This window comes from Mytilus edulis, chromosome 11, assembly GCF_963676685.1.
Source record: "Mytilus edulis chromosome 11, xbMytEdul2.2, whole genome shotgun sequence".
NCBI classification, from domain to species: Eukaryota; Metazoa; Mollusca; class Bivalvia; order Mytilida; family Mytilidae; genus Mytilus; species Mytilus edulis.
Window position 1 is genome coordinate 38,832,623 of NC_092354.1, and position 22,586 is coordinate 38,855,208.

A 22,586-nucleotide genomic window follows, 5' to 3' on the forward strand; every position below is an offset into this window, starting at 1 on the left:
GAAACTTAGTACACATGTTCCTTATGATATGATCTTTCTTATTGTAATGCCAAATAAGAGTTTTTGACCCCAATTTCATTCTTGTTTAATGTAGGAAATTGTGAATCTTTTCATCATCAGAAATTTGTTTAACTGAAATATAATATTTAAGGGTACATAACACCTTCATGTGCACAAACTGTTTTAATCACATGCTATAAATGTAGAAAATGCAAGCATCTCAGTTTGTCAAAATGCTAGTTATTGAACAAAATTTTCCTGTATATACTGAGAGCAAAGTACTGAAATTCAGAAAAAAGTCCTTTTTAATGCGAATGAGAATGGGCGAGTATCTTAAAAATACCTCACATTTTAATATCTTATAGACTGATCTGTTTGAGTGTTTCATTCTGCAAAATTTGCATGCAATAATTTCTAAATTTACAGTATACATTGTACATCTGTCTGCAACCAGAATATCTATCTGCTTCCCATATTCATCTCGATTTATTTTAGCTTTGATACAGATATAGGCAAAATTCCAGTTCTCTTTTGAGTCAAACTACGTGTATCTCGAAATATTTCTCTGGTCCGGCTGACTTTGAGATAACGAGAGTCAATCGTATATGGAAAGCAAACTCACTAATTGTGTCTAATAATTAACCTACTGTAAACCAACTTATTTTCACAGATACTTTATTTTGTGTTTAGCGCTTTCTTACCCATTTCGCAGCGACTTAATTTCCCAATTCTCAAATTTACTTGATGTAGTGAAGTAAGGAAAAATCCAAGTTTTACTTATTCGCAACGATTTATATTTGCAATTTTTTTCTACACTTGAAAGTCACAAAAATTAAATTGCTCAAGAAAATTATTTGGTGTACAGTATTAGGGAGTAATCCAAGTGAATATTATAATGCTGAAAATGATGAATAACCAATAAGCTCTGTTTCCAATATATATATATATATATGTACGTGTTCTAGTTTGTATTTGTAGAATTATTCTGTCATAAAATTTTGATATGTGCAATCAAAGGGAAATAACTCCAGCTCAATTTATGTCAATAGAAATAAAAGACAGAATTTGATATTTATTCATTTATTTCCTCTTGATAATATAAAGACATCTTAAAAAGAAAAATTAAAAGTGTCAAAAATTAAGTGTATAAAAAAATATGACAACATTTTACATATATATAGCATAGAATTAAACATAAAAAATGACATACTTTTCATTTCACTATGTGGGTATTTTGTCTTTTCTCCTGTCAATCAAGGAAACCTTAAAAAAAAAGTTTATGAATATTCATTTTATTACCTTGGTAATAGTATATTTTATAAAGTGTTTGCTTAGAATAAAAATAGTTCTTTAAAATTATTTGGACAATTTGTTATAACTATGAAATTATTAGTATTCACAAAAATAGAACATTTCCTCAGACCTAGAAAATTAATAATTGGTAAATGGATTAATGCAGCCTTATACCTGAGGGTTTGGATGGGGTTAAATGATTAAAAAATAATGTCCTTAAAAAAAGAAGATAAGAGAAAAGCGGGCAAAAAAAATGAAGATTACAGAAATGCATGGTCTAATTTTTTGAAGATTAGAGAAAAAAAGGGGTTAATTTTTTGAGGATTAGAGAAAAAAGCGGTAAAAATTAAATGTTTACAGAATAACAGACCCCCCCCCCCATCCAGACCCTCATACCTTTTTTAAATGAATACTTCTAATATTAGCATACATAATCTAAGCCTTTTAATACAATGAAATTAATTAAAGTTATTTTTGTGTATCCATGACTACAGAAATAAAAAAATATATAGTTAGTACAAATAGTTTGTGATATTAAATATCACATTTCATTAAAACACAAGTTATAAATAGAATTAAAAACACCATTGACTATTCTATATAAAATGTATATACAATTTTAAATTTTAATATTTACAAGTATAAAATAGAATAAATTCATTTTAGGAATGATTAAAAAGTATCAGCTGGCATACATATTGAGCGAATAGCAAGGAATGTATGGAAAATAAGTTAAAAACAAGAATGTGTCCATAGTACACAGATGACCCATCCACAATATCTATTTCTATGTTCAGTGGATTGTGAAATTGGGGTAAAATCTCTAATTTGGCATTAAAATTAGAAAGATCTGTGCTTAGTTTCAAGTTGATTGGACTTTAACTTCTGACATCAAAAACTACCTCAACCGAAAACTTAAACCTGAAGCAGGACAGACGGACGAACTAACTGACTGATGAACGAACAGACCAGAAAACATAATGCCCATAAATGGTGCATAATAAATGGGGCATAAAAAAATTAGAAACGAAAATACGGTCAAATTTTAAAATATATTCTTTTCTAACATTAACCTTTTTTTTTTTATTAAATGGAATGTGGTTATCTTTATGATTAATGCAAAATTTAAATTTACAGAAAATATGAAACATTTGTTAAAAAATTTCATCAACAACTGACTTTAATCACATATATTTCCAATGTGAAGACTATCATAGAGAAGTAATATAAAAAAAACCCATCTTTTAATCAAAATGCAACAATAGGACTTAATAAAAAGGTATAAATTGTACAATATTACTGCTTACATGCTTAGCTTTAGGTGCAAATTATAACAGACATGAGTAGAAAGTAAAGATAATGTCATAATGAAAAATACTGATTTGTATTTAAAACATTTTCTTTTACAAACACAGACCCCAAGTTTTGATGTTAAAGGAATTGGCTCTTGGGAATCAGGATTAAGAAGACAATATTGTGACATAAAAAAAATGGTTATTTTTCTTAGAATTAAAGTACAGTGTTTTTAAGGGAGCTGTGCAATAAATGTGCTCACCCTGAATCTTCATTTGGTTCTAAGATAAAATCTGATCAGAAAGGGGATTTACATACAAAAAAAATATTTAATCACTTAAAAAATTAACAGAGAGTGTGTTTTAAAACTCTTCTCAATCAATAAACAAAATTATATGTATATATTTCAGTAATCCTATGTACACAATATTTACATTTATATTTACAAACATGTATCAATGTATGTTGTGTTTTTGTATATATAAATAATGATTTCTTTGATGGCTTTAATTCCAGAGACTTAATTTTAATTTGCCTTTAATTCATTTCTTGCAAATATTTGAAAATGGTATATATGTTTTTTTTTCCTACTTTGAACCAATTAATTAAAAAAAAAAAAAAAAAAAAAAAAAAAAATTGCTTAATTTTACCATAAAATCAACTATATTGAAAAAAAATAATATCAAATGGAGATGCAACTTAATTTGGTTGCTTTTAAAATTCAAAAATCAGAAATTAACCATTAACAAAACTATCCTTAAGGTGGTACCAAACACTACAGGGAGATAACTCAGTAAAATCAGCTAAACGTTTTAATTACGTTGTGTTGTTAAGGGAATATTAAGCTTCTCAATGATCAAAATTAGTGTTTGTCAAACTGCTATATAACCAGTGTAATTTTTCTGATAAAATGGTTGGTTAAAATTTTTTGAATTTTTTTATATTTTTGTCAAAGGCTCAAAGTAAATACTTTGTCAAAATTTTATGAAAAATAAACGAGCCAAATTAATTTTAGAGAAGGTGTTGGGTACCACCTTAACAGTAAAACAAGATACATTATTAACTAAGCCAACATGAAAATTCTCATATAAACATTAACAATCACAGTTTTGATATGGCACACTGCATGTGGATAGTCACAAACTTCAAATTTTACATGAGTCATTTGGGTAAAAGACTTGTGTTCAATTATTGTACTACAGTATATCAGACCTAAACAAATCACTCTCTAGAATATATAATTATTATCAAAAATTATTTTATGAATAATTCTCACATCCAGTTAAAAAACCAAAACAATTATAAGAATCCATTTTCCCCTCAATTTTATTACCAACAGGTACCCACCAATTTTTTTTTTAAATCCTTTACTACATGTACTACCACACCAATTTTTTCCCCTTCAAAACCCTTTACAACAAGTAAATTTTATAGACAAATGCTGCTTGATCCTAAATATTTACATGAAATATAGATATTAAAGTATTTATACACAGATATTGTAGTATTCAATATGGCTCAACTTCAATATGTACATTTTGGTATCATATATTTGTGTAACAATTTAATATACAAAGCTCTAGAAACAATGCTGTACTATTTACTTGTCATGATAATTTCAGAACCTGAGCTAAAAAGTGAGTTTGATACAATACACCTCTTAGTCTGTAGGAAGACAACATACATAAGTGATGTATTGCACATTTAATTAACTCCTTAGTTTTTAACAGTGCATATGCATGTTAAACAAAAAAAATGCTTGCATTCAACACAGCTTTTATCTAATAACAACTGTATGTAAATATTAACTTGGTGTGTAAATTCAGAAATATTTGCAAGCAATTAGAAGTGCAGAATTACTTAATGAAAATTTAGGAAATGCAGTATAAAATGTAAGTTTTTATTTTCCACACACCTAGCTATTATATCACAATTTTTCACAATAAAGAAATTGCTAAAATTTCTGAATTCACAGTTAAGTTTTAAAGGAATGGTTTCAAGTCAATATATAAACAACAAGAACAGACTTTTGTTCACAAAAGTAGATCAACTAATAAAATGAGTTCCCTGTAAGCCTAACAAAATGAATATCCACAAACAAAATACATTTATCTCAAGGACTGGACTTTAATCCACACAAAACTTTAAACTAGCAACTGGAATGGCTTATAGTCCACACAAAAAGTACATCTATTTACAGGAGTGGAATGTAATCCATAAAAACAGTACAACAAGTAACAGAATTGGACTGTACTTAGCAAGGCTAGATCCAGACGTCAGTAGACTGAGATCGTCTGGTACATACAGTATAGTGTCTATAATATGGACAATGCCATTAGTAGCACCATTGTCCATGTGGATCACTCTAGCGGCTGCTGCCTGGTAATACAACGTTACAACTGAAAAATACAAAACAATAATCCTTAAAGATTTTCATAAATTTCATAATTCAAAATTCTATAGCATAGTTAATAGTATTTCTGGGTAGGATTTTTTTTCTGGTATTATATATGCACAGCCATGGTGTAGACTTGGAAGATAACTTTATTGTATTTTAAGCTTGGTTTTCATTCAAAATAGATTTTAATGTCAGAAATTGATTTATAAACTAGTGATGTTAAGCTGAGCAAAGTACGTATTTTAGAAGTTCCATTTTAGTAGCTATTTTGGCTAAAAATGCTATAAATGAAAAAGTCTGTGAAATTGTTACACGTTCTTTGGCATACTCAATGATATTTTAATGGATCAGCTGTAACGGCTTTTCACTTAATATTGGCTAAGTAACAACTTTCAAATTCTATGCATTTCCATCAAACATTTTGGTTTAAGTGAACATCATTCATACGTTTAGGGATGTTGTCACTTCCGTTCCAATGTTGAGCGAGTGGTTAGAAAACTATAAAGCTATAATTCACAAATTATTCGGCAAATTGAATTCTCATAATTGTATTTCAGCACTGCTGTCGTTAGGGAATTGTGATTAATTACCTACAGAACAAATATTATTTCTAGTTTATACTGCACTATGAGGATCAGTAAGACGCTTGATGAGTGTTTATAGTGCAGGGATACAGGCGATCCCCTCTATCTGGTAAATGGCATCATAAAGGCGTGCATAATTGACAAGTTTTTCTGGTGACAGACAAACTTGAAAGCAGTCTATTGGTTTTTCTTATTTCCCATTTTGTCATCCCATGGCCTTTCCTAGCTTTAAAAATTAATTATGGTATGGGTAGTTCTCTGTTTTGAAGGTCATATGTTGAACTGTAGTTGTTTAAGTCCTTGTCCTTCAGTTTTTTGTCTATAATTATATCAATGGCAATCATACCACATCTAGTTAATCTAATATAAAAAGCAATTCATCTTTGAGAGTCAGGATGGGGTTTACAGAATAGAAAGTAATTGGATAATACTACAGAACTAGAGGCTCAAAAAAAAAGGAGAAAAGTAGGCCTAAAAAATAAAAAAATAGATAATAATTACATAAAAAGTTAAAGGATACAGTATTTATGGACCCCCATTCAGACCCTTATCTACAATTTATACTCACATCTATCATTAGATTTGGAGATTTGTATTGAATCACCATGTATAGATCTGTAATTGTACTCACATCTATCATTAGATTTGGAGATTCGTATTGAATCACCATGTATAGATCTGTAATTGTAGTTGGTATTTACTTACATCTATCATTAGATTTAGAGATTCGTATTGAATCACCATGTATAGATCTGTAATTGTAGTTGGTATTTACTTACATCTATCATTAGATTTAGAGATTCGTATTGAATCACCATGTATAGATCTGTAATTGTAGTTGGTATTTACTTACATCTATCATTAGATTTAGAGATTCGTATTGAATCCCCATGTATAGATCTGTAATTGTAGTTGGTATTTACTTACATCTATCATTAGATTTAGAGATTCGTATTGAATCACCATGTATAGATCTGTAATTGTAGTTGGTATTTACTTACATCTATCATTAGATTTAGAGATTCATATTGAATCACCATGTATAGATCTGTAATTGTAGTTGGTATTTACTTACATCTATCATTAAATTTAGAGATACGTATTGAATCACCATGTATAGATCTGTAATTGTACTTACATCTATCATTAGATTTGGAGATTCGTATTGAATCACCATGTATAGATCTGTAATTGTAGTTGGTATTTACTTACATCTATCATTAGATTTAGAGATTCGTATTGAATCACCATGTATAGATCTGTAATTGTAGTTGGTATTTACTTACATCTATCATTAGATTTAGAGATTCGTATTGAATCCCCATGTATAGATCTGTAATTGTAGTTGGTATTTACTTACATCTATCATTAGATTTAGAGATTCGTATTGAATCCCCATGTATAGATCTGTAATTGTAGTTGGTATTTACTTACATCTATCATTAGATTTAGAGATTTGTATTGAATCACCATGTATAGATCTGTAATTGTAGTTGGTATTTACTTACATCTATCATTAGATTTAGAGATTCGTATTGAATCCCCATGTATAGATCTGTAATTGTAGTTGGTATTTACTTACATCTATCATTAGATTTGGAGATTCGTATTGAATCCCCATGTATAGATCTGTAATTGTAGTTGGTATTTACTTACATCTATCATTAGATTTGGAGATTCGTATTGAATCCCCATGTATAGATCTGTAATTGTAGTTGGTATTAGCTAGCGTCTCTAACTCTATCTTCTCACGAAACATCAGTCTCGTTAATATCTAAAAAAAAACAGACAATCTTTATTGAAATACAGAATATATTGATTGATTGTTGGTGTTTTATCATCACTTTAAGCACCGCATTTGGGCTATTTCTTGGCGGTCAGTTGTTATGGGTGGAGAAAGCAGGAGTGCATTGAGAAAACCATAGACCTTCGATAGGAAAACTGATAATCCCAGTCAATTAATATTGGGAGTCAAGTGTACCCACACGACCAATCTAAGTGTTGACTGGCTAGTGATTACAGTAGTAGAGCTACTTAGACCACTTTGCCACCAAAGTCCAGCTTTTAAAATAGAGGCCGCCTTGGTTATTTATTTTCTCCCCTTGATTTAAAAAACCCCACTATAGGTACTACAAGTGAAGCTCACAATATATATGGTACCCCTACCCCTTGAATATTTCATGCTTTGGTTACGAGAAACCCATAGAAAACTTTGAAGAATACTGGTGGTCGGTAGCTTCAAATATTTAGACAATTTTAATTCTGTTTTTTTTTTTTTTTTTTAAAGTTTTCTACAAATAATTTTTACGTCAAGTTGCCATATATTGGTAAGATACCCACTAATAAACAGATGCCTTATATTCTAATAACATAACAATAATACTGTACACAAATTTCATTCTTACTCTTTGAAAAGCATAAGCATTTTTCATGATCTTTTCACCATAGTTAGTATTTGAGAAATAATCAATAGCTGTGGAGTTTGGAGCAAAGAATGTCAGTTGACATGGCGACGATGCTGTTCCACAGTAACCCATATCCCACGGTGGATCCTGTGTCCACGGTGGTATGGTAGCCAGTCCAACTTTGTTGAAGTAATTGTTGATTCCATAATTTGGTGGATATCCTTGCGACTCAAATGTACACTGCTGACTATAGAACCTTCGATCGCTCAAGTAGTTTTTCATACCAAGTGCTCTCATGTAATCGTATGTCCTCCTAAAAAGTAGACAAATAGATACAGCGTATGATTCTACAAGCTGACAACAAACTTCAGTGAGTGCTATAAAGAAAACGTGGTAAGGAGAACTGTTTTTGGTTCGATTCTGTTAAGCAAAAAAGACTTCCGATTCATTTATTTGCATGGATACCAATTTCTGTTGATTGAGGAAAAATTGTATTTTAATAAATCTGATTTTGTGATTTTGCCAAAATTGTGAATAGAAGCTTATAGAAAATATGTACCTTATTAAACATTTAAAATCGTGGTTTATCTTACCTATTGAATCCACAATAATTGCTATCCCGAAAAACATCGAAATAAAACTATGAAACATGATTTCCTATTAGCCAATCAAATAGTTGCTATATAATTTAAGGTATTATAACACAATTGTATTGATTCCACTTTGTTATTGAAGACTTATATATCTATATGTATTATGTAATGTATAAGTCATTGTATGATTACCTATAATTGCTCACATCCACTTTATTTGAACTTTGGTAGTAGTCTCATTGGCAATCATACCTCATCTCCTTATTTTTATATTCAATAAACATGTAATGTGCAGACTAAATTTGTATCATCTGTTTTCTCATAATAATTTTATTGTTGGTGCAATAAAAATTCTTAAAAGCGAAATAGGTTAAATCTATGTTAACTTAATGAATATGTTAACTTATTCAAAATCCTATACTTACAGCAACCAGAGATCACTACAGATAAGATTGGCCAGATCTAGGTAAGGTACACCCATGATTGTATCTATGAACTGTATTCTGCCATTGGTACACTCAATATCAGCCTGTGTAACCTTGGCTATTACTGTGTCACCTTGAACCCAGGTTTCTGAAGAAAAAAAGGTCAAAAGTGTGTTGAAGCTGAATATTTAATTGTTCATGACAAGACATTTCAAATGTTCTGTTTAAGGAATAATCAAAACATTACATAGATTTTTGATGAAAGAGTTTGTGAATATTAAAACAAACTGTTAGATCTTCAAAATCTAGAGGTATTGTTTTAAACTCTTAAAAATGACCTTGAAATTTTAGACATTTCTTTCCTCAGCTTAAAAAGTGAAAATATGTCACAATTGTGTTAAACTTACCATTTCTCTGTCTATAAATAGTTATCTTAGGATTTGTCCCTTCTAAATATAGACTAGTTCTGAACTGTCTACTCTCATACTCTCCAACCATGTTAGACACTTGTACCTGTTGACCTGGCTGTAAAATGTGAAGTTTCAATACCTAAAACAGAATCAATAAAATATATATATTTAATATAAATAACTCCAATACAGTACAGTGAATCATGTATATAAAATTCACTCTCTAGACCATGGAAATCTGATCTTCTTTTTAAAAGTGTGTCTTTTTATGTTGTAATGTTACACTACTGTTTGAGATTAGGGAGTATCTTAAAGCCTGTAACATTTTGTTATGCACCTGTATTAAGTCAGGAGTCTGTTGTACAGTCATTTTTGTTTGTTGGTGTGGTTCATAGATGTTTCTTGTTTCTTGTTGGTCTAATTTTTAGTTTGAATTGTTTCATCTTTTAAAATTGGATTTCACCTAACCTACCTTGTCAATCAGCTTAGAATCAAAATTAAGTGACACCCACGGAACTCTCTTTATTTTTTCGAAGGCCTCTGCTGTAGGAGCAAATACATTGACCCCTGTCTGTGTAGTAAGGGTATTCCTTATCTCCTCTGAGGCTCTGTTAATCAACTGGTCAAATAATCTGAAGATAGAAAATATCACAAACTGAGGAATATTTTTTGCAAGAACTTGCAAATATTTGTTGATTAAGGAAAAATTGTGTTTTTGTGGTTTTTGTCAAATTTTCGTTAACAGGCCTATAGAAATTTGTAGATTTAAAACAAATTAAAATATTGGACAAGAACTGCATACCCTTCCATACCCTTCAGGTAAACAAAGATCACTCCAGGTTTTTGAATGGTTCGTATTCATCAAAATTTAGTTTCTTGTATAGAGTTTTGTTGTTGTTAGGCTTTTACGCATTTTTTTTCTTTCTAGACATGTTTTTCTTCTCAAAACAAATACATTGTGAAAATATGTACAAATATACTGTGAATCCTTTTTTTTCCATTGAATTATTAAAAATTCTCTTTTAAAGGTTTTTATAAATTCTTCATAAAAGCTCATGAAAATATGCACTTTGTTGAACATTTAATTTCATGGTGATATCCTCAAAAATAACCAAACATACAAAATGTAGTAGAAAATATTCAAAACCTACGGTGAGTCTTCTGATATCTGCTGTCGTACTGTATTATAGATGAAACCTAGCAAGCGATCACACACATGTATCACCCCATTGTTGACTGTTATATTTCCCAATGTTATCGCTGACGTGACTCCACCACTATTGACATAAACTGAAAGAGATGAAGAAAAATATATATTGAGGACAGATGGCCATTGGGAATAAAGAAAACACCTCAAGCAACAAATTTGAACTGAAGAAAAAAAAATTTAAAAAATTAAACCCTAAATATGAAATAGGTCCAGTCAGAATTATCTGACGTTCTGGCGATACATACTATAGAAATGATCCATAAAAGTATGATCTTTAGGAAATAACAATATTAATTTAATAGTAATGTCTAATTGTGTGCTGCTATATTGATGCTGATAATTTTAAAATATCATTTAATCTAATTGTAAAGACTTTTCTGTAAGAAATACAGAATTGTTTTCCTTTCAACGAAAAAAAAAAAAAATGTTCTCTGTACAAGGGGAGATAACTCTGATTAAAAAATGAACTAACAAATTTACTTTTATGTTACGAAAAATTTTAAAATAGCCATCTTCTTTAACTACAAAATTCTAACAAAACATTGATTTTTTCAGTAATCTGTATTTAATCAAAACAATTTATAACAATATTACACAACCAGTATCTTGAAAACTTTGAATGATATTTTTTACAATATTCATATTTTCAACTGGCCTTTCTTAGGATCTTCAAATGTATTTTAATTATTTTTTTTATTATAAATCTGTCAAACATTTTCAAATTTAACACCTGTTTCTTACCATTATATGGATATGGTTTACGTATTGACAGAGCTCTCTGATTGGCATTAAGAAATCCCTGATTGTGATTCACATAAGTTGTAAAAAGCGCAGCATTCTTTATGTAATGTGCCCTGACAACCTGTAAATATAATAGAAATTTAAGCACATGATAAAATAAAAAATAGTACGCATGGATTTTGAATCTGACTAAAATACAGATTGATCTACATGAATTTAACATCGATAGTGAAAAATTCTAATAATTTATTGCGTCCCTTTTTAAATATTCACAGACTGTTAAAGATTTGAAAAAGCTTTGTTTTACTTTCTTTTCTGAAGACCATATTTTAATCCTCAGGAATTTATTTGCAAAAGTGGCTGTTCCAATTCAAGAAAAGTACACAGAGGTCATGTAGCATGCTTGAACTCATAACAAGTCAGGTTAATTTTGGTCTAATCAGAAAATTGTTGCCAATAGTCTGATAAATATATCTGCCAAGCAAAAGTTGTCATCACAAAATTTAAACTATCAAGGATTTGATGAAAAGACAATCATGAATTGTTTCATTTGTTATCACAATTGTTTAACATACAAATCTTCAGAAGTTTGAACATAGAAAAATTCAATTTGTGGTTCCCTCCATACCTCATGTAACTTCTGTACATCTTGTTGAAGGTCTCTAAGTTTAGATGAATCTATTCTATCTATAGCAGCATCATTAGGTACAAAGAGCGTAAATCGTCCGTCGTAATTCTGGAGATCTTTGATTGGATCATAAAACTGTCCAGAAATTGATAACTTATTCAAGATCTCAGCATAAAACTTCCTACAAATAAGAGAAAATAGTAAAGTTAATAATGTTAAACAAAACAGCTACACAAAATTAAAGCACTATATTGAATGTACCTTAGTACACAACAAATAGAATTGTTGTGCATTAAAGAGACTATAATCATCCATCATGTACATGTATATTGCAAAACTAAAGTTAGTAAATTTGATTATCTCCCCTTTAACATTTAGGAACAGAAATATGTATGATTTTTACCTAATTTGATTTGATTTTTTTGGATGTTTAACCCCACTTTCAAAACTATTGGCTTTTTTGTGAAGGATAGTTAATAGTGGAGGATACAGAAGTGCCTGGTGAAAAGAGATACATGTACTGACAACCCTGATCAAATTCGTTGTTTCAGAATCTAATGCATCCTGGGTAATATTTTCAAAAGTGTACACCAAAACGTCCTGATTGGTTAAAAATGTCATAAACAATGGAAATTTAACCAATGACGTGACGTTATTTTCATTTTGGGGTACGAACAATGAAATTACCCATGATGCTTTAGATTCTGAAACGGCCAATAAGATTGCACCTGCCATATTTGGGTAGGAATTAAAAACTTTAATTTTGGCTAGAGATACAGTAATTGAAATACTTCAACCACTCAGCCATTGAAACCATAACAACAATTTTGAGTTAGACATGTAAATTGTATATTTGTATGCTTTATGCATCTTCTCTCTCAACGTCTATTGTTGAAGATGCTGTGTTGACGTCTGTGTCATCAAGTTGCCATTCCATTGATGTACACACCACATCTCCTTTTATTCATATTTTAGAACAAAATCAAACTTTCACTTCAGTGACTTACAGGCATGGGGTAATCGTAATCAGTAATCGTAATCAGCTGTAATCAATTACATTTTGCAGTGTAATCACTGACTTACTGTGGATTCATTATTATTTGTTGGATACAAATTTTCGTGGGTTTTAGGTGAACCACGAATTCAAAAATCAATGAACTACAAATTTTCTATGGCTACTAGTTTGTATTGCAGATATAGGAAAACCATGAATCAAATATCTGCAAAAATGCAAGTTTTCTTCAATCCAAGAAAATTTTTAACCACAAAAATAAATGATCGGCAGAGTTGGCTTTCCGGTTGTCAGGTGTGAGTGTATATTCATAAGTTTTTGAAAGATACTCTTAGAAAGCTTATTTAGTAGGACTTCTGTGACTTACGTAGAATTGACTTTGGGATTGTCTGGAGTCTGTGTATATTCATAAGATGTCTTTAGACTAGTCTTATCAATCCAGATCATAAGTCCATGAACCACACCATTTACACCAACCAAATCTTTCTGCTCTGGTGAAACAATGGCTCCATTCACAAAGAACGTTGTTGGTCCAAACCAACCAGATATTGCCTGAAAACAGAAATTTCATCCAAAATTTTAATATCATAGGAATGATAGGAATTTCATAGCAAACAAAACAGTGCAAAACAAATGTAAGGACATAAATGTCAAAATAGTTATTGCTGAGACTTATTACTTATCAATAATATCATATATATATATATATATATAGCAATTGAACAAAATATTGGTTATGATAATTAATCTTATCTTCATTATGTTCATATACTGTATTATATAGAAATTAAATTATTGTAGGCATTTATTATTGCGATTTTTGAAGACTTAACAATATACAGATATCAGAATGAGAGTTCTTAGTATTGTGATATTTAGAAAATAGAAATTGAATAGACCACTTTCGAGTTCATCCGTCACCGGAAAAAACTCGTCAATTATACACGCCTTTATGACGTCATTTACCAGATAGAGGGGGTTGCCTGTATCGTTGCACTATTTACGTTCATCAAGCGTCTTAGTGATCGTCATTGTGCAGGATAAACTAGAAATAATGGTTGTTCTGTAGGTACTTAATGACAATTCCCTAATGACAGCAATGCTGATTGTCAACTTTGAGAATCAATTTGCAGAAAATTCGTACAATATAGAATTATAGTTTTCCAACCACTCGCTCAACATTGGAATGGAAGTGACGACGCCCCTAAACCCACAAATGACGTTCACTAAAACCAGAGTTTTTGACGGAAATGCATCGAACTCGAAAGTTGTCTATTGTTTTATATTTGTCTTTTTGGGCCTAAAAATGGTTACCTTCTACTGAGGATTCATGTATTTTCGTGGATTGCTGAACACTTGCCTATTCGTGGATATCTGATTTTGTGGTTTTGCCAATCTCTGTATACAAGGCCTATTGTAATTATGTAATTGGTTGAAGATTTGAATTCGTGGTTCACCTGTTTCCACGAAACCCACAAAAATTGGTATCCAATGAATTATAATGAATCCACAGTATTTAGTCTTTTCGTCTCATTGGCAATCAATCATGGGCTAAAAAGACCTATTTCAAGTTCTAATACTAATGAGTCTAACATGGTCTACTTGAAGATTGTCAGCTATGAAACAACATTGCTACTTACACTTCCTTCTCTTCTATTTATATACAGTTTACTTGAAGACATACTTCTTCTTACAGAATTGTCTTGGAAATCTCCTGTCATTAACCTTTGTCCTTCAACTGAAAAAGACAAAAATTATAAATGGGTTAGTGATTTACATTGTAAACATGGCTTTGCTCATTGTTGAAGGCCATACAGTGACCCGTAGTGGTTTATTTCTGTGTCATTTGGTCTCTTGTGGAGAGTTGTCTCATTGGCAATCATACCACATCTTCTTTTTTTATAGATGTTGGGCTACATCAATGAGACACCACCCAACAACACACACAAAGTCAACATACATGTACTTTTAATTTTTAATATATTTATATATAATATATGTGTTGTTCATTATGTTGAAAATGCTGTTTCTTTTCTTTGCATGTATACTTAGAGTAACTAAGACTATTGTTGTTTCTTTTTGTTATTGTTTTATTAATGTCTTATATTGTACTATGCTCCTTGTGAGCCAAATTATATTAAATAAAACATATTCTTCATCTTTCTCTATACATTTTGCTATAGGTAAACCTGTATATACTTACTGACATGAAACTTGACAAAGTTTTGAAGGTTAATGCCCGCCATATTATCCACAATGAGCTTCCTGTCTGGTGTAAGGTTCTCGTAGGCTGTGTCATTGGGAGCAAATATTGTGTATGTTCTTGGATACTGAAAAAATTCCACCAGCTGGGCCTTCCTTACAAGAGACTCGAACTAAAATGGACAAGACAAAATGTGATGAAGAAAAATAAATCAAATAAACAGCTGAGCCACAGGCACATGATACATCCGTCGTCTTGTGAAAAAAAACATAATAAATGTTTTTGGAATAAGTTCCCGAATAACACTTGGGTTTTACAGGAAGTCATGCTAAGTATATCCTGACTCATTCCTATCTATTGCTCAATAGGAAGTTTATACAAGAGACAGAAAAAAAATTGCTCACAACATGTTTAATGTATTTTTTACTAAAAAGCTCACTAAAAATTCAATAAGTCAAAAATAAAATACAGAATCATCCAGGATGCAGCTCTGAATTTGGATTGTGATTAAATAGTTGACACTGCATAGGTTTCTGACACAGAATGAATGTGGTCTTATGAACCTTTTTGGCTTTTTAGCAATACACTATGCTGTTAAATATTTATCCCCTCAAACAAATATTTGAAGAACAAGAATGTGTCCATAGTACATGAATGCCCCACTCGCACTATCATTTTCTATGTTCAGTGGACCGTGAAATTGGGGTCAAAACTTTAATTTGGAATTAAAATTAGAAAGATCATATCATAGGGAACATGTGTATTAAGTTTCAAGTTGATGTAACTTTAACTTATTCAAAAACTACCTTGACCAAAAACTTTAACCTGAACTTCACACTATTATTTTTTATGTTCAGTGGACCATGAAATTGGGGTCAAAACTATAATTTGGCATTAAAATTAGAAAGTTCATATCATGGGGAACAAGTGTACTAAGCTTCAAGTTGATTGGACTTCAACTTCTTCAAAAACTACCTTGACCAAAAACTTTAACCTGAAGCGAACAGACGAACGGATGAACGGACGCACAGACGGACGGACGAACGGAGGCACAGACCAGAAAACATAATGCCCCTCTTCTATCGTAGGTGGGGCATAAAAATTCTTTTTAAATTCTAAAATCTGAAATGAGAAAAATTTAACCCCCCCCCCCCCCCCCCCCATTTTTTTCACCTCCCCCTTTCCTTTATTCCAAAAATTATCTCAATTCAAAAACTAATGGAGTTTGCGACAATAACTACTCATTTAAATACATCAAAAAATATTAAAACATAAAATGTCATACAGTCATGGTTAAAATTAATATTAATTAATAGTAACTTCTAAAAAAAATAAATGGGGAATATGTGCAAAGGGACACAGACGATGCCCCCTCTAGCATATAAGGTTATAATTAAGGGACATAACTTTAGAACTGTAAAAGTGAAGCTGCCAAAAATTGAACTAGAAACTGAGTTAAGACGTAATAAGCATTATATACACATTTCATTAAATTTAGTTAAGACAAACTTAGGTTAAGAGAACAGAAACTAAAAAATTCTTTAATTTTTCTACTTTTTAAGGGGCATAACCCTAGAATGGTAATCAAAGTGCTTGTAATCACTGAATGGTAAAGATTGCTTTAATTTATCAGTTGGTTGTAAAGTGAATATTGTATTGTATATATAGCATTGACTTAAGTTGATTCAACTAGTATTCTAGACAAAGAAAGATAACTCCAATTTTCAAAGAAGATTTCATAAAGTATTGGTTTTAGGTGATTCAACAACCATTCTGGACAAAGAAACTCCAATTTATTGACTTGAAACTACAAAAATGCTTGTTTTTGGCCCCTTTTTTTACCTTTTAAAAGATGTTCCGAAAAAGTCTGGGAAAATATTACTTCCCTTTAACAAAAGTTCGGTAAAAACAGTCAACTTCCAGGCATGTAAATTTGAAATTAGTCAAAATAGTTAAAATCTTTTTATTATATGCTGGAGATGGACTAAAAATGTTACGATCAATACCAATTTGATAAATATAAACGATGTCTGCGATCTGACGGCAAGGAAGGCACGTTTCCCCAGAGAAATCGTTGGGGAATCCAGGTAGGTCAATCTATTTATTTATAGATAGCAGAAAAATGGCGTCGAGTTAGTTGCCTTTTTGTTTCTTAGTATGGATAGTAAAATTGGGTATATAATTTTCTCTTGGTCGTTTAAATCACTCGAAACTAGGTGAGACATGCACAGAAGTGATAGATATGTATTATAAATATAGAAAATTGAATATTTCATTCAGCAAAAAAAAAATCCCCCCAAAAAATCTGTATCATATAGACATATATACCCAAGCGCCTTTTCTTAGTATGGATAGTAAAATTGGGTATTTTCTCTTGGTCGTTTAAATCGCTCGAAACTAGGTGAGACATGCACAGAAGTGATAGATATGTATTATAAATATAGAAAATTGAATATTTTATACAGCAAAAAAAAATCCCCCAAAAAAATCTGTATCACATACCCAAGCGCCTGTGTTCCGTGAGGCTATAAACAAACACATAATTAATACATTGTAAAACACTGTAAAAGGAGAAGGTCCAGTAAGACCCCTTTTTGGCCCCAAAATATAGCAGTTTTACAAAATTGTTAAAATATAAACTTTTAGTTATTTATTGAATAGAAGAATGGTTCTGCTACATAAATATAGGCTGTTTTTGACAATACTATGCACATATATTGGGTACTAGCACCATTAAGTCATCCTAAATTACTGAAATCTTCCCAATTCCAGCATTTTAGTTAAATTTTAGAAGGTTTCCGTGTAAAACGGAAGTGGCCGCATTCGTGTTCATCCAAAATATTGAAATGGAAGTTGTATTTGATGATAATACATAAAATATATAAAGATTGAGGATGAACATGGATGCGGCCACTTTCGTTTTTGACAAAAACAATCTAAAAAGTGACATTTTGTCGCATATTTGGTAGATTTTTCCTATTTGAGCTTGAATCGGATCGTTTTTAATGACCAAATAAGTTAAAATCTTTCACATAAATCAATTAAATCATATGAAATAGACACTTAAGTGTTTAAAAAGTGGTCAAAATCTTTCGTCAGATGAAACTGAAATATGAGGCCAAAATCGGTCCTTACCAGACCTACTCCTTTACAACATAATAAATGTTATGATTAGTTATTGTAAAACTGAAACAGTCATAAAAAGGCACTTTTACAGATTTTAACAGTTATATTCCCATGAGAAAATCCACTATATATACACTGTTACATGTATATAAAGGCTGTAAACACCTATGACTTGTTTTATTAATACCTTAAATCATTGTGTGCAATCTTTCTCCTTTTAACCTACATTTTGTTTATGTATGTACAGTAATACATATTCATTTCTTTTTTAAATATTTTGGAATTGCTTACAACTAGTGGTTGAACAGTGGCAAATATTTCATAGTTATCATTTTTACTGAAATCTTAAGATTAACCTTATTCATGTTATTATAGCATAATTAAATCCATTAAGGTGGTACCTAACACTTTAACTAAAATTAATTTGGCTCGTTTAATTTTCTTAAAATTTTGACGAAGTATTTACTTTGACCCTTTGACAAAAATATTAAAAATTCAAAAAATTTGAACCAACTGTTTTATCAGAAAAATTACACTGGTTATATAGCAGTTTGACAAACAATTATTTTGATCATTGAGAAGCTTAATATTTTAGACACTACGTCATTAAAACGTTGTGCTGATTTTACAGAGTTATCTCCCTGTAATGTTAGGTACCACCTTAAAGGGCTCCTGAAGAGCAAAGTTATCTTTTTAATTGGTGACTAATTGCAATTCCATGGTAATTTCTGAATTGATTCAATGTTAACCTGGTTATCGATTTTTTTTAAATTGGTGACAAATATGGGGATGACTACTGGTATAGGATACTATCCTAAATACAGCACTACATGTAGATTGGAGATTATATGCATGCACATGCATGTACATGTATTTAACAGTATTGTTAGGCAGCAACCATTTGATTTTCTGGGGGGGGGGGGGGGGGGGGGCTATGTTTTTTTTTTGGAAAAAAAATTTGTTTCCAGTTTTTGGAGAAAAAAATAATTTGTTTTTGACCCTGAGAAAAAAAATTGTTTGATTCACCCTCAGCTGCCACTATATGTAATGCTAAAATTGAAAGAAAAAAATTGTTTTCGACTTATCGCCAAAAAAATAGATTGTCTTTCGCCAAAGGCGAAAAAAAAAGTTTGTCCAGAAAAAAAAAAACATAGCCCCCCCCCGAAAATCAAATGGTTGCTGCCTTAGCAGTAGCAGTAATAATCTAATAAAATTATTTAAGATGTTAATTAAGCATGACAACTGTGTCTCAGCATGCAAGTGTTTTTTTAGAGAAGTGACTTAAAGTAAAACAGATTTGATAATTGTTGAGTATTCAAGATCAAAGATCTTTTTAAAATTTCATTTATAACCAGGTACTTGAGAATTTACTAAACATGCTAAAGTTGTACATGTTGTAAGTGGTAATTATAACAGAATATTTCTCTAGCTAACTTAAAAGAGAATTTTTCAGTACAATGTTACAAATGTACATTGTACATGTATTTAAACATGACAAGACAATAAAAATTTTAAAGTCTTTCCCCCATTTTATACTACATGTATAGTGTTATAAACTGACTGTTTCTGTATTGGCCTTGTTATAGATTCAAGGTTAGCTGTATTGGATCTGACACTTCAATTTAACTATGAAACTTACACTCATTGCCCATTTAGAGTGGATGTTTTGTCAACATTGCCAGTTTCTAATCTTGCATTCAAGTACTTAATTTTGTGATTAATCATTTCAGTTTACTTTAATATAAAAATTAATTAACAAATATATTTTGTTAAGCAGGGAAGGATAAATCAGACAGATTAACTATTAATTCTTACTCTTGAGTAGTTTGGGTTCTGATAATTGATCAACAGAAATGAAACAGCATACCCGTAGCCAGGGGGGGTTCGTCCGAAAAAACAAATAAGCACTGTTAAAGTCAATGTTCTGTTCGAATTGTGACTGTTAAAGTCGAGTTTGTGAGTCCAAGAACCCGGCCCCCCTTAGAAATTCCTGGCTACGGGCCTGAACAGTGATATTAATTGAAAGGCCTACTCTTATTAAGTATTTATGATTATTAACTGTTTATGTGTTACATATTTGTTTTTCGTTCATTCTTTTACATAAATAAGGCCGTTAGTTTTCTCGTTTGAATTGTTTTACATTGTCTTATCAGGGCCTTATTATCATGATTATAGCTGACTATGCGGTATGGGCTTTTCTCATTGTTGAAGGCCGTACAGTGACCTATAGTTGTTAATGTCTGTGTCATTTTGGTCTTTTGTGGATAGTTGTCTCATTGGCAATCACACCACATCTTCTTTTTTATATTAGTCATTGTTAGTTGAAAATATGATCCAAATTTATTTTTGCATAACAATTTTAAAGTTAAGTTAGCTTAGGCGTCAATTGAAATAGGAAGCTAACATCCAGTATTCTGTATCTGAAACAATATGTTGAAGGTCCAAATTTAGCTGTAACTCCATGGGCCAATACACCTTTTTCCATATTGGCCCTTTCTGAAAAGCAATTTTCGTTAGAACTCTTGATTCAATATATGGATGGGGCACAACATTATCAGTATTGCACATTCTACGCCTATTGTTGTATGACGTCAGAGAGTGAAATAACCACATTTATTTCACATGTGAAATCATCGGTTGTTATTTAACTGGGAAACCAATGTAATTTATTGCAACCAATGTAATAATCTGATTTATCAGTTTTGGACCGATTTGTTCATGTCATTTAATAGATTACTAGAGTGGGGTGCTCATTTTCACCATATATTTCCATGGTTTTTTTTACAGTTCTACATGTATATGTTTTTGAAGTATACTGATATTTCTATATAAAGATTATTATTATGAACTTCAACAGCAAAACATTCCTAAGCTTGAAAACATGTTTGTTTGAAAAAAATCATCTGTATACAAATGGTATAGTTAGATTAAAGGGTGTTTGAAATTTCCTGATGTTTTGTCAATGGGGGACACATATTCACCTTTTTTAAACACCTATTTAAAACCAAATAACTGGAGCTTTATATAATATTTATCAAATAAATCTCATTATAGATGAACAGCAGACATTTCAAAGGTATAAAAAACAGAAATTTAGGCCAATCAGACAAAATATAACTAAGAAAAACTTTTTTGAAAATCGTTGTCCGTTTTTCGTTCCCTTGCAATAAGTGTCACAATTTTGTTTAAGTTGAATATAATAATAATCATATTTGTTATAAAATTATAATTAAGTATATAGGCATATTTCTTCCATTTCAGCCATCCTTCGAAGTTTTTACACCTCAAAATCATAAAACGGCGAAATTGTGTCCCCGGCCAATTTGTGCCCCCACTCTATACATTACATGTACATTATATAATCACAAAAAAAAACCCCACAATATTAGCATGATTAGGGAATAATATTTTATATCCATGAGCTTATTATCCCACAGTTGAGATAATTCTTTCTGTGTTTTTCCCCTGACATTTAAGCCATTGTAAATGTATGTCAAATTAAGAGATTAGACTGTTCAAAAATCAGTATTATGACCCATACGTTGTAGATTTATGAGCACCCTCCCCCTTTTTATTTCATTAGAAAATAAACCCCGTTCATCGTAGAGAACGATTCTCACATAATATATTGTTTTTGTATTTCGCAGTCACATTATTCTCATCGCTAAAAATAAAATCGTGACATAAAGTATAAAGGGTACAATGTAAGTGATTCATTGTTTACGTCGCCATTTTTTTTTATTTTACCTGAACAGGTAACGTATATTTTTTACCTTTGATAATCCTTGCGTCCTTTGTAAGACTTCATAAACGGTATCTGTAGCTGTGGGGTCATCACAAATATAACAATTAAATAAACTAACACACAAACAAACAAACAACTTCACTTTCCAGTCCATTGTTGGACTTTTGAATAATCCCACCTGTCATAAGCATGGGAGACAACTCTGTAATACAGTAGAATCCAAAACAAGTTATGGGGAAACCCGTGTCACATGTCCAAAAATATCAGCTAATCATAAGTAAGTAAATAGTTTATTAAAGTGTCACATATTGATTGACATAAATATAAGCAACATTATATAAATATATACACAAAAAACAATCAATATCCAGCCATAAAAACGACTTATGAGACCGTGTGACTAAAAAGCTTAAAATTCTATAAAAATTTCATAAGCATGATAACTGCATAGTTTAAAATTTAGATCCTTATGCAGGGACATAAAGTTCAATAATACAATGTAGTATATCGTTAATGCAAT

At 30.8% G+C, this 22,586-nt stretch overlaps 1 protein-coding gene and 1 pseudogene across 1 annotated transcript; both read right to left on the reverse strand.

The window, feature by feature from the left end:
• Positions 1 to 1,064: 1,064 nt before the first annotated feature.
• On the reverse strand, positions 1,065 to 22,304 carry LOC139495535 (fasciclin-1-like). Its single transcript, XM_071283787.1, has 13 exons — positions 22,095 to 22,304; positions 15,196 to 15,367; positions 14,633 to 14,730; positions 13,360 to 13,544; positions 11,981 to 12,161; positions 11,353 to 11,473; positions 10,553 to 10,691; positions 9,874 to 10,033; positions 9,399 to 9,540; positions 8,992 to 9,139; positions 7,974 to 8,286; positions 7,225 to 7,342; positions 1,065 to 4,985 (listed from the first exon to the last, which is right to left on the reverse strand). The coding sequence occupies exons 1-13, from the start codon at positions 22,218 to 22,220 to the stop codon at positions 4,777 to 4,779; spliced, it is 2,112 nt and encodes a 703-aa protein (XP_071139888.1). The 5' UTR covers positions 22,221 to 22,304; the 3' UTR covers positions 1,065 to 4,776.
• On the reverse strand, positions 10,803 to 10,886 carry LOC139496473 (small nucleolar RNA U3; annotated as a pseudogene).
• Positions 22,305 to 22,586: the final 282 nt, after the last annotated feature.

Bases quoted from the DNA above. Each gene is read 5' to 3' on its own strand.
- LOC139495535 (XM_071283787.1), bottom strand. From the start codon at position 22,220: ATGGACTGGAAAGTGAAGTTGTTTGTTTGTTTGTGTGTTAGTTTATTT. The intron at 11,474-11,980 runs GTATGGAGGGAA...TTATATTTACAG, and splicing joins ATGTACAGAAGTTACATGAG to GTTGTCAGGGCACATTACAT. The intron at 7,343-7,973 runs GTAAGAATGAAA...GTTTTTTTTTAG, and splicing joins ATGCTTATGCTTTTCAAAGA to ATATTAACGAGACTGATGTT.